The 13,609-nt window shown below is 39.6% G+C and overlaps 1 protein-coding gene across 1 annotated transcript; it reads left to right on the plus strand.

Moving 5' to 3' along the window:
- Positions 1-4,797: 4,797 nt before the first annotated feature.
- LOC148330589 (uncharacterized) lies at positions 4,798-13,577 on the plus strand. Its single transcript, XM_088304193.1, has 4 exons — positions 4,798-4,938; positions 6,750-7,023; positions 7,107-7,282; positions 9,695-13,577. The coding sequence occupies exons 2-4, from the start codon at positions 6,918-6,920 to the stop codon at positions 13,280-13,282; spliced, it is 3,870 nt and encodes a 1,289-aa protein (XP_088160319.1). The 5' UTR covers positions 4,798-4,938; positions 6,750-6,917; the 3' UTR covers positions 13,283-13,577.
- Positions 13,578-13,609: the final 32 nt, after the last annotated feature.

Consider the following 13,609-nt stretch of genomic DNA (forward strand, 5'->3'; position numbering starts at 1 on the left):
CATGTTCAGTACACAATCAATAAAAATGGTTGTCCTCATGAAAAACTAATTCAAAATGAGCTTTGACACCACCTTTTCTTTTGAATATTTTTTTAACTTCTCTTAAGGAAAAAAATGAGTTTGTGACTGCCCTGCTAGTGACTTAAATCTGGGTTGCAACGGAGTCAGGGCCATTGGGATTTGGTAGATTATTTCACACATCTGGGCTTTGTGTTTTCCTTTAAATAATGTTTGTGCAACCGCATTTAAGCACTCCTTCACAACTTCCCCATCACTGAATGTTTTTTTATGTTTCCCCAAAATCCATGATACTTTTAGTGAACATTCGTTTGCATGCCGTTGGGATGTAAACGAAAATGTAAACATCTGTTGTACTGCACTCGAAGTTCGATGTTTTTGCGTGCGCTCACCTCAAACGTCAGCGGATAACTTTGCAAAAAAGGGCGGTGCTTTGTTTAGTAGGGGCGCTTCGCAATCTTGCGACGGGGTCGGAGCATATGATTCCCACTGGTTTAGAATTGGCTGCAGCCAGAACGAAACTAAATTTCTCCGTCCATTCATTTAAAACAACACGCATCGACCTCGCTAACTTTTTAGCAAGGCATACTGTCAGCAGCACTCTCTTGCGGTCTGCTGCGCAATTGGCAGTGGATCGTAAACAAAAGATTTGATTGGCTCAAATCAGTGACGCCTTTTCCGTATTAACGAGAATTGCAGCACCAAAGTTTGCGAATGCGCCCTGAAGAAAATTCATTATAGATTGGCCATGGGTCCGGTCCGAACCATCCCGCGGCGTCATTTGGTGATGCCTGATTTAGAGAATTATATTAACCTACCATGGATGTTTTTTGGAATTTGTAAGGAAACCGGAGCACCCGGAGGAAACTCACGCAGACACAAGGAGAATTTGCTAACTGCACGCAGGACAGCCCAGCCGTAATCGAACCCTACGCCTCTGACCTGTGAGGTCATCGTGCTAACCAGTTGTCCACCGTGTCGCCCTCCAACTGTTCAGTGATTCGCAAACATCATGAAAATGCCACTGTGAAGATGTGTTGAGCATTTTATTCTGTAACCATAACTAAAATCTCGCACTATACTAATTCTCTTCTAAAAGGCCAATGCTAAGGAAGGCTTTCATTGCCATGACGACGATGGTTGCTACTTGTACTGAAACAGCCCAGAGTCTTAAGAGAAATAAAGACCATAGTAAAAGCAAAATTGGAATTTTCACTTGTGGAGGCAAAACTTGAGCACCAAGCTACTGAATTGTACTTGCACGTTGCCAAAGACAAATATTCTTCTGCCACCACATCAACAAGTTGATGTGCCTCGTGACTGCATGGTGACCAATCCAGGCTGTAGTTTGCATTTTGAGCAAATTAAGGGTAATGTTCCTTTCCACATGTTATGCACTCATGTAAGGGATATCATCAAGAGTGTTACATTTTATTGAGGTGTCACATCCCACTTCCAAAAGAAACATCATCTCCAACAGATCAGCGGCATCTTCATCTGAAAGAGTCAGTCGTCATGACAACACAGAAAGAATAGAGCCTCTCCAGTTCCACTTGCTTTGCATTACTTTAAACCAAGAGCTGTCAGAGTAACTTAGCATCTTTTGTTTGAAATCTTTTTTCAAACACACCGTCCAACTCTTCAACAATAAAACGGAATTGAAGAAGCATATTTTTGGAACAAGGTGGTCCTACCTTGTTCTCAAATTTTGTTCAAAACCATCGCAAAGAAAACAGCTCTTCCATCAATGGCTGTATTTTTGTGTGCACAGGGGAAAATATCAAATTCAACGTAATACTATGACATACAATATAAAACACAGACATTGTTACACCACATCCTGTGTTGTCAGTGTGAAGAATGTAAAATGCTATCATTAAAAAAAAAAAACAAACAAAAACATTTTTTTACATAAATAATATGTCCACCTCAAAGAAATTAGTCAGCTGTGGTTTGTTATTTTAGTTCTCTCTTCCGAGAGCCTACACCCTTCTCCAGCTCGCCCGTCATTGCATTGTAATAATTTGTCGGCAGGGCAGGGTAGTGACTCAGGCTACTAAGCTTCGTGTGTATCTTAGTAAGAAAATCGTACTTTTGTCACGAGCATGTCACTGTAACTGCGTGGATTACATAATATCCACTTCATGTTATATTAAACTGGCGAGTGCGTTATGTTGAAACAAACGCTGCAAGGATCACCCAAATGGCTTCGTCTGAACGTGCGTGTGCGTGAAAGTCAATACAACAAATGCTAACTTGAGCTTTCTTACGGGGATATTATGCATTTCTTTTGCACAATTTCCAACAGTTCTCACATGTCTTATTTTATTTCCAGAGGTCAGAGGCGTAGTCAGAAATTTTTCTGCGGGCTGGACAGGGTGGCACAACACCTCAATAAGGGGTGGCCATGAACTCATCCGTCATTCTTTATCATACCAACACAGTCAGGGTTCCATGAAATAAAAATCACACATCCAAAACAATGGCCATTACACTCATAATCAAGCAGGAACAAATCTAGCTGTAAGTAAAAAGCAACATTTCCTGAGCTTAATTTACTAGATAATGCCATTTTTTTTGCAGTTGCTTTGTTTTTATCTACTATCTAAAGTCTAATTCTATTTCATGCACTGATTTCATAGCTAAAAGGAAATCAGTGATCAATTATCACATTTAGCCGCATATAGCATTGGAAACTACAATCAATGGCTCATATGGAATGTTTGACGCAGCACCGAAGCTTCTAAGTGCTAAGTAACTAACTAACTAATTTACTGAGCTCAGCAGTCCGTCCCGGGGGCGACCCAGGGGCGGCCGTCTGGCCCGGACGGACGCCCATTCTTGGGGCGGGCTTGGCGGGTGACAAATTTTAAAAGAGGGTTCAATTGACTAAGGCCGGTGGTTGAGTTTAGTCCATGAATCGGCCCTTGTATGTGTGTGTGTGATGAAGCTCCTCGCAAAAAGGGCAAATGACAAAAAATGCCTCAGAACGGGTCAAAGGTGCCACTTTCAACTGTTTGTGTATGAGGAGACGTGAGACAGCCGTGTTCAAGGGTGCCTGTATTTCCTTATTCTGACATCATGTAACCTGCGCCTCCCACCTGCTTCTGGGGCCAATACCAAAACAGTGCATACGTGCATTGGACACGTTCATGGAGAATCAGAAAGAATAAGAAGGAGACCAATAAGACCGGGGGGGACTGACAAAAAAGGGTCAAGTGCCCAGCTCTGCAAACGAGATCTCCTTGAGTCGACATTTATCTGACGGGACAGTTGAAAACACTTAATGTGGGTGTAAAAAAGGTTAACGTGGCTCAATGTTAGTCACCCCCAAAATTCATGTGCAGTGTGCACATGTAACAGAGTCACTTTGGTTCTTGGAGTGATTCCATTGGTCCAATTGAAATGGCTGAACAGAGCCCTAATCTTTCATGTGGTGAATATAAATTGCTGGGTGCGCCGCAGAGGAGCAGCACTGTGCACTTGCTAGTAGCTAATTAGCCACATATGCTAACATAATTTATTTAGTGTGCCGATAAGGCCTTGTGGTGCTGATCAGCGCACATCGTGTGTTTGTGCAGACGGAAGCAAACGAGTGGAGTAATTATCACATCTCCTGTCACTAATTTCAACACAATGCAGATAAAATAATTGTCTCAATATGTTGGATTTAATTGATGTTAAGTGTATTCCTCATTAAGCGACATTAAGGTTGAGTACGTACCATTGGAGAAGATGTAATGCCCATAAAATCCAAAATACTGTCAAATATTTAGTTAACATTTACTGTAAGATGCATAAAACCGGGGCCTGGGAGTCTGTCTCACAGTGCAGGGTTCGATTCCAGCTTGGTCCTCCTGCGTGGAGTTTGCATGTTCACCTCGTACCTGTGTGGGTTTTTTCTGGGTACTCCGGTTTCTTCCCGCATTCCAAAAACATGCATGATAGGTTGATTGGACACTCTAAATTGTCCCTAGGTGTGTGTGTGTGCAAGAATGGATGATTGTTCGTCTTTGAGTGCCCTGCGATTGGCTGGCAACCAGTCCTCGCCCACTGCCCGATGACAACTGGGATAGGCTCCAGCACCAAACGGGACACTTGTGAGGAGAAGCGGTACAGATAATGATGGATGGATTATTTGACTGTTTGATGCATAACTCACGTTTCATTTGAATAATTGTGATTTCAATTACTAAAGTATTAGTAAAACAATCAATATTCAGAATCAAGCAGCCCATATATATAATGTATAGAATAATTATTTTTTATGATTATGCTAATTTTGTAATAATTTTTAATTTTGTGTAATTTTCGTAATCGTAATTGAATTCCGATTAATTGCACAGCCCTCGCTTGACTTACCATATAAGACCATTCAAAAGAATATACCGCCTATCGAAATACTTTGTCAATGTAATAAGTGAATTGAGGCTTTGCTATGCAGCAAAAACAAAACAACCGTCACATTGCAGCAGCTGTAATAAAAGCCAAAATGTCACAAAGGTATTGTTAAGACAGCTATTCATGAAAGCAGAATGAAAGGTTTGTGTAGTTCTCTGTAAACCTGGTTAGTCCAGTTACAAAGGAGTGGTGTGTTCTCTCCGCATTGGCTTTTCCTCTATATGCTTCTTGTCAGGTTTCGACTGCCAAAAGGCCTGCATGTTCTTCGCTTCAACATACTTTTAAACTAAGGTGTGTGTGTGTGCGTGTGTGCGCGTGCATGTATGTTGCAAGGAAAGGGGCATGAGGAAAGGCAGGACAGATGCTGCCCAACCTGTTCTCCAGGCTGCTGTCAAGCTTCTCGGCATTTAACTAGCAGCTCCGTCTCATCTTTGTGACAGAGCAAGAGTGACTCGCTGAAGAGGAGACCTCTTTCGCTGGGCTTTGCTTAGGTGGCGGCATCCCTGGAAGCAGTATACGGTGAGTGCTCCACTTTGGTTTTTCTCCTCTATGAGACTCATGATGGGATGGCAAAAAGAGAGACCTAATTGTTAAGATGTAGTTGAGGCAAATATCATAGTGTATATAATGGTGTCTTGTTGGTGTGACATGTTATTTGTTTTGATGTTGTGTCTCTTTTGCATATGCAGTATAATATTGTAGTTGGGTTAGGGTTTTTGTTTTATATATATATATCTACATATATATATATATATTTATTTATTTATATGGATATATATATATATATATATTTATTTATATGTATATATATATATACATATATATATATATATATATATATATATATATATGTATATATATATATACATATATATATATATAATATCATACTGCATATGCAAAAGAGACACAACATCAAAACAAATAAGTCACACCAACAAGACACCATTTTATACACTATGATATTTGCTTCAATTAAAGCATTAACTCAAGTGATTAATCCAAACTTTTTATATTAGCTGTACATCTTTAGCAAGTCCCAGGACAAAAGACTGTGTTCAAGTTACCACTGGGCCTTGCAAACCAACACTGCTGGAGTGTGGCGCTTGTGGGCAGTTTTGAGAAATGTTTAGAAGAAAAATGCCAGTAAAGCTGCCTCCATTTAGATTGTATCAAGAATGTCAAGAATCAAAGAAAGCTATTAGAAACCGTCTTTGAATTAAATTGGTGATTTTGCATCAATTCCAAGATATTATTCAAGTAAATACCTGTTACAAGCTTTGCAAAAAATAGTAGTTGAAGATTGTGATTAATGGTGATTAATTATAGAATTTTTTTGTGATTAATTAGTTAATAAATTAAACATATATATATATATATATATATATATATATATATGTATATATATATATATATATATATATATGTATATATATATGTATATATATATATGTATATATATATATATATATATATATATATATATATATAGAGAGAGAGAGAGAGAGAGAGAGAGAGATAGATAGATATACATACATATATTAAGGCGTTGTGCATATCTCTTATATTCAATACTTATCTTGATACATGTGCCGCAATATGAGGTTCAATTATACATTGGTTCAATTCAGGGGAATTACGATTCAATATGGTTGAGACGGTATGATGCAATGATTTATACACATATATATACATATACATATATATATATATATATATATATATATAGCAATTGCTCAGAAAAATGTGCAATTGCTGAAACTTCTTTTGCAACTGTAACATTTTGTAACATATGCAGTTTTATGCTCTCTTTAGCTAAGAATGTATTGCGTTCATTTTCAGCAGTTTTATTTGTATGACGGATTCTGTAGATTCATTTATAGGACTTATACAGCAATTGCTGTGACGTGTGAAAAGCAAAAATATTTTTGTTGGTTTTGTAGGTATTACCCGACATATTTTTGGGGATATCTAGCGTAGGCATACACTGTTCCTTCTTCTCTGTGGCTTTCAAGCAATGTACCTTGTTGACATGCGGAGATGTTCGGGTGTGGTTGACAGACTGTTATGTGACGGAATGCGCATGTCGATCAGTGTGGCATGTGAGGGAATGCGAACCGACTGGTCCACATGGACAAATTCCCCTCGCAGAGGCCTCGGATTCTTGAGGTGCGGTGTTGGTGTGTGTTTTTGTTTCTGTGTCTCAATGAATGGCTCAAGTGAGGAACAGTGACCACACGCAAGCAGAATGGGAATGAGATTCAAGTGAACACTCTTCTATTGATGTTCATTATCTCTCATTGAAGAAAACTGTTTCTTCTGTTTTTCAGAGATACGTGCGCAGAGCAGCTTCCGTGATATGTCTTTTTAAACACACCTAAGATATAATGGTGAGTCAGCGGGACTAACTCAGATTATGTGATCATGAACAGTGCTTTGTTTGAATCTCAGAAGTAAGTCACAGTGTAAACCAATTTGTAACCAAGAGTGCCGACAGCATGAGCAGCTTTTCTGAAGGCTCGGTCTTGGATCATGCCGGGAAAGAAGCGATCATTCGAGGAATCTCCGATGGCACATTTGTTGGATCCAGCGGCATGCAGGCAGGTAAGCGAGTCAGCAGATGTGTTTTTACAGACATTAGCGACACCTGGATTGAGACCAGTTTCATGAGTTTCCAATGGTTTCAGCGGATGACATTGTTGCAGCCACGATACACCTTGATCATCTCAGCCCAAATCAAGTGCAGAATATCCTGAAAGCGCTGCAGCCATACGATAACAACATGACAGTGGTGACCAAGAAGGAGCTCAGCACCAATGCCAGCCTCAGCTCGTTGGGGTTGGACCTTCAAGAGCCATCGGAGGTAAATTCAAGTTCAAGCAAACAAAGTAGGCTGTCGAGCAAGGGTGGGCAAACTTTTTGATTGGTGGGTCACAGTGGGTTCAAAAATTTGACAGAGGGGCCGGACCAGGAGCAGATGGATGGAGTGTTTGGGTAACCTCACCCCATCAGAGAAAAAAAGACATTTAATTTTAAATGAAAATGAACAAAAACATTTTAACAATATATATGTCTTTGAAAAAACACAGTATTGTGAAAATAAAAAATTAACAAGGTTTATTCAGTAATTTTTTTTTTAAGTTCGGTGGGCCGGATTAAAGCGTTTAATGGGCTGCATGTGGCCCCCGGGCCATAGTTTGCCTACACCTGCTGTAGAGGGTCACACGGGAGTGGATTTTCATTTTCGTTCCATCCCGTTCTGGAACATAGTAAAAAAAATAAATAAATAATCCCGTCCCATCCCGTCCCGGTGAAAATGACTCCCTTCCCCTCCACTTCTGTACCGATCCCATTTTGGAGGTCAACTGCATAATAATAATTTTTTGTGGTATTTTTTTATTTTACATTTTTTCTCCTACTGCAGGGCTTGACACTAACTTTTGCCGGTTGCAATCTTTTTTGATGTGGTACAGCATGAGAATATTTGCTGATGTATAGTCATCTCAATTGGCATACTGTAGTTTCGTATGAAATAAAGATACGGCAACCAGTCAACATAGATTTGCAAAATATTTTGCTGTGATAAGAACTTTGTTTGCAGCAAGAAGCTGATGACAAAACAGGTAAATTATTCAATGTAACTTTAAAAGAAGACAAAAAAAGGAAACAATCCCATTGCAAAAATTGACGTGAGTTAAAAGCATTGAAATCAATTTTTTTTGCTTTTGATAGGATTAAAAATACAGTTTGATTTTTTTAAACACTTAAGAGCAATTGGACAAGAAAAACTTTTAAAACTTTAGACAAACGACCAATATTTTTATCTACATCTATTACAAAAGCATCAACTCATCAAAAGATGTGTTGTTAATTATTTAAGCCTTTTAGGAGTATAAAATATTGAATATTTGACGTTTGACACCCCAATTACAAGAATAAAGGATCGAAGCATTGTGAAGTGATTTCACCTCATCATTCTTCTTTATATCGGCCACTGTCAACTTTAACAGATTGATAAAAAGATCACATTGGTTAGATACAATAATATTTGTAGGTTTTAATGTTTTAAGAGGCCTCTTTCTGTTTGTTTTAAAAATGTTCAACTGTATTTGAATGCACCTCGTGCCTCGACGAACGACGTCGTCAGTAATGTTTAATGCCACGTTACGATCCTATCCGTTTGATACAGCGATCGCTGTTAGTTAATTGTTAATTTAGATTTTATTTTAGTTTGTTAATCTAGTACACAGCCACCCTTGGATATTTATGGAGGAACGATTTGTCACATGCTTCCGCCTTGTACGCACTGTCTGACAGACAGACAAGTTGGAGCGCCATTGTTGTGTTTACATGAATTTGTATTTACCTACAGTATTTTTATTTTATTTTTGTACTGCGTCCATTATAGAACAAGTGTACGGGAACGGGGTCGAGAGCCGTCAATTTTATGAATGAGGCCGGAACAGTACCAAAATAAAGGCCAGAGGTCAGGGGACTGACCTGCAAAAAAAGGGTCAAATGCCCCGCTCTGCAAAGATCATTCACAACAACTCAAAATTTTAGGCTGTGTTTTGTTTATTTTTCTGGGTAATTGTAACCTGGCTATGCAGTTATACTGTACTTGCTGACGTGCAGAACTCAATGGGAAATGAAAACATGTCTTTTCACATAAAAGGTTTACGGCAGTACCAATGTGAGGTAATTAACGACAGTGTACAGCGTCGCAAAAAACATGGCGGCATGCAGCACATCAAAACATGTTTTTTTTTTTTTTTACTACAGTACTTAATATTCATCATTTTTTAAAACGATATCTATAGCCTACGACAGTTTTTTGTATTTATTGTCCTGTAATTCTGACAGGTTAGCTATATAAATTACTTCTTTCACGCACATCAACTTCAAGTTTTAACACTTTTTTGTCATAAACTGAGTACCTCATGCACGAGATCAAGTGTTCTAAACTGCACAGTTTTTGCTGCTATACTCAATGCGAATTTAAGAAATAAAAAACGTTGGTTATGCAAAAGAAAGAAAACCAATTGCTCATTCGATATAGTGTTGTATTTTGATTGTTTTATAAAACCCTCGCTTTAGAACTCTGGGATTAACCTGAAAAAAACTTGCTTCCCATAATTAGAACGTTGCTCTTCAAATGGAATATTTGATTAGCAAAATTGCTGTACAAAGAAAAAAGTTATTTCGAGCCTTGAGTGTTTGACACAAAACATTTAAAAATAGTTGTGAACTTTCTTTTTTTTTTTTAAATCAACAGATGTACAGTGGTGACTTCATCAAGAAGACAGATCTGGATATATCAGCTGAGAAACATCTTTCTCGTCTTGACAGCCTGACATCAAAGTTATATGCCGCTCAGGCCATTGGGGGTGAATTAAATGGTTCGGTGGTCAATGACCTTCCTAATGTCAACCTCACTAGGTCATCAGCTGATGCTGGTACAGCATTCACGTCACCCTCCCTTGCAAAAGTTGGTTCGGATCTTGATGGTACCGTCACAACACCCAATGCCAGTCTGTCCACTCCCCACTTCAAAAACCACAGTCCTTCATTTGAGATTGACCAGCCACATGTAAAGACGGGTAACCTCAATTACAAATCCCCTCACTTTACAATGCCGAAATTTGATATGCCTGGGGTCAAAACACCAGTTGTAGATGGTGACCTACATATTCCCGCCGTTAATGGAAAAACAAACCTGTCCTCACCCAAATTAGACATTAATAGAACAAATGTGGATCTGAATGGTCCGGAAGTGGATTTAAATGGTCCTGAAGTTAACTTTGGAACTCAAAATGCTGATATTGACGTATCAACAGACCATTTCAAGTGGCCTCACCAAAAGTGGAAAGCACCCCATTTGAAGCTGAAGAAGCACAAACTTCCTGGTGCAAAAGCTGATCTGGATTTAGATGCAGGCCTGGGCAGCCCAGATGTTGATTTAGCAGTCCCCAACATGGAGGGTGGATTACATGCACCTAATGTTGATGTTAATTTGCCAAATGCTGACCTTAAAGGTCCTGATTTAGACATTCAACAGCCACATTTTGATGGACTATCTGGTAAATTTGTCTGGCCTCATCAGAAATGGAAGAAACCAAAAATAAAAGGCCCAAAGGCAGACTTGGACATCGATACAGGGCTGAATACACCTGATTTAGATCTGTCGACACCAAAGCTTGAAAGTGGCATTAATGCTCATCTGGACCTCCCCAAAGCTGACTTGAAAGGTCCCGATTTAGATGTTGAGACCCCTAATCTTGGCATCAATACCCCAGCTGTGAAAAAAAATTGGCACCTAAAGTTGAAGAAACCCAAAGTACCTGAACTTAAAATGGACACAGATGTAAGCACACCAGATATTGGTCTCTCCGTTCCGAGCATCGATGGAGATATTAATGCACCAAATGTTGACCTGAATTTACCCAAATCCGATTTAGACGTTAATGCACCAGATATGGACATTGAGGCTCCATCGGCTAGAGTCAAGTTCCCAACATTGAAAAAGCCAAAGTTTTGGCATGCTGGACACAAGGTGAAAACGCCAAGTGTTGACCTCGACACTGATGTAAAAGCTCCCGACATTGGACTTTCTACTTCGCAGGCATCACTTCATGGCCCTGATCTGAATTTACATAAAGCTGATGTTGATGTTAAAGTGCCTGATGTAGATGCATCTGGAAAGATCAAATGGCCCACCTTGAAGAAGCCAAAATGGTCCATCTCGAGTCCGAAGGTGAATGGTCCAGATTTAGATGCTAAGGTTTCAACACCCGACCTGAGGCTCTCAGCTCCAAAGGTTGATGGTGAGATAAAGGCACCAGACCTAAAACTAAAAACGGCTGAATTGAACGGACCCAAGATAGACATCGATGCTGATGCTCCATCTGGAAAATTCAAATGGCTCAAGAAACCCAAGTTTGGAACACTGAAAATTCTAAAATCGGATATTGATGGTGATATCAAGACTGATATGGATTTAAGGACACCAGATGTTGATCTTTCACCAAACATTGAAGGTCCAGACCTCAATTTTAGCACGCCAAATGCTAATATCAGAAGCCCTAATTTAGATCTCGACACCACCGCTCCAACTATTGAACCAATTGATGGTAAACTGAAGGTACCAAAATTTAAAATGCCAAAATGGCCAAAAGTCAAAGGCCCACAACTTGAAACCAATTTAAACACGCCAAATATTGATTCCAATGCTAATGTTCCCAATCTAGATATAGGTACGCCCAGTGGAGATCTGTCCTTATCACCACCAAAACTTGGAGGTAGTCTTGCGACAGCAGATCTTGATCTTCAGTCTCCAGAACTTTCAACTGGGAATCTCAAGTTTCCCAAACTAAATTTGCCAACATTGTCAGGGCCAAAGGTACATAAACCTAATCTTGATATTGATGGTGATGTCAGGGGGCCACATCTCGATCTGGCTCATCACAATATAAATGCACCAGACCTGAATGTTTCCGCTCCAAATATTGATGGAGATTATGCTGCTCCAGATGTAAATCTGCCGAAAGCAAATTTAAATGGCGTACATTTTGACACCCCCGATGCGGACATTGGATTACCAAGGTTGAATCTTTCTAACTCTCAAATTATAAATTCAGGTGCAGACATTGATCTTCCCAAAGCAGATGTTACGGCACCCAGTCTGCTTCTCGCCAATCTACCTGATCTCAACATTAAAAACCCAGACCTGAGTCTTGGAAATCTCCATGCAGCCAAAATTGGTACCAAATTGCCAAATGCTGACCTGGAAGCACCTGATGTCAGACTCAATAGTCATGTTCCAGGAGTGGGTATCAACACGCCCACTGCAGATCTTAAAGGCCCAAATGCACAATTAAGAACACCAATTCTAGGGTTAGATTCCCAGAGGGGAGACTTTACGTTGCCTCATTATAATCTCCCAAACTTGGATCTTTCAAGCCCTGGAGTAGAAGTTCCCAGTGTTCATTCCTCAGTTCAGGCAGGACTGGATGCACCCCAGGTGAACATAAGTACGCCTAAAGCAGGTGCAAACATATCAGTTCCCACGGTAGATTTAAATGGTCCAAAGTTTAATGGTAACATTAAAAGACCAGAAGTAGATGTGGAAGTGCCAAAGGTAGATACTGGTCACGAAAAGCCCAAACTGCCACATTTCAAGGTTCCAAAACTAAGTTTCTCAGGATCGAAAAATAAAACTGTCAGTCCAAAACTCTCTCTTGATGGGGAAACCTCACCTCTTACAGTCTCTTCCCCCGAAATAAATGCAGACACTCCTGAATTAGCAATGAGAGCTGGTTCTCCCAAAAGTAAATTTAAATGGCCCTTTAAATGGGGATTTAAATCCAACTCAATGGACATTGAGGAGTATGACAGCAATGCTGAAGTGGATGCTCCCAAATTCAGAATACACTCTTTGCCCAGAAGCTGTATGGACACTAAAACAGAAACGCCAGATATCTTTAACCTGTCAAAATATGACAATGATGCCAAGGATTATGTCGTCAGCAAAGGGATCCGTTTACCAGTAGTAAATGTACCAACAAGAAACGGAGAGAGGGTTGACATCATGGAGCGGTTGAAAATGGCGATGGAAAAGGCGCCATCACTGAACACCTCGCCAACAGAGGAGAAAAGTGTCAGCCTGAACATGGCTCCTGCGAGTCTTTATGCCTCTGGAGAAACAGAAGACTACAGTTTAATTCGAGGAGCGACTTTTAAAGTAGAAAAGCCGGCGTTCCCACTGGGCTTGATAGATCCTGCGAGTTTAGCGGATGAATCAGATGAAAGTAACAAATTATCATTAGGCCTCTCCAATATGCTCGGACTTAATGTCGAGAATTGAGATGCTTACTGCTAGGTTGCATAAATCTGACCCCAGTCAAGAGAAGGCCAAATGAAGAAAGCTGTTTCTCTAAGCTATGTGCATATCCCCATTATTTATATATATATGGATTTTTATCTTTTTTTTTGTAAAAGATTGATCTGCAAATATGATGCTTTTCCTTGTGCACTGCATTTGTTGACACTTAACGGTTTCATTTTCAGACAAGTACATCATTTTTCTTTTAATTAAGTAACTGTGAATGAATGTGATTGAAATCCCGTGTTCAATAAACACACCAGTATATTAAAATGTATATTGCGTGACGACAACCATTTTGTTTTGTAT

The sequence above is a fragment of the Idiotropiscis lumnitzeri genome, chromosome 9 (genome assembly GCF_059441095.1).
Source record: "Idiotropiscis lumnitzeri isolate Australia: NSW breed Sydney's pygmy pipehorse chromosome 9, RoL_Ilum_1.0, whole genome shotgun sequence".
Classification (NCBI taxonomy): Eukaryota; Metazoa; Chordata; class Actinopteri; order Syngnathiformes; family Syngnathidae; genus Idiotropiscis; species Idiotropiscis lumnitzeri.

Bases quoted from the DNA above. Each gene is read 5' to 3' on its own strand.
- LOC148330589 (XM_088304193.1), top strand. From the start codon at position 6,918: ATGAGCAGCTTTTCTGAAGGCTCGGTCTTGGATCATGCCGGGAAAGAA. The intron at 7,024-7,106 runs GTAAGCGAGTCA...CAATGGTTTCAG, and splicing joins ATCCAGCGGCATGCAGGCAG to CGGATGACATTGTTGCAGCC. The intron at 7,283-9,694 runs GTAAATTCAAGT...TTAAATCAACAG, and splicing joins ACCTTCAAGAGCCATCGGAG to ATGTACAGTGGTGACTTCAT.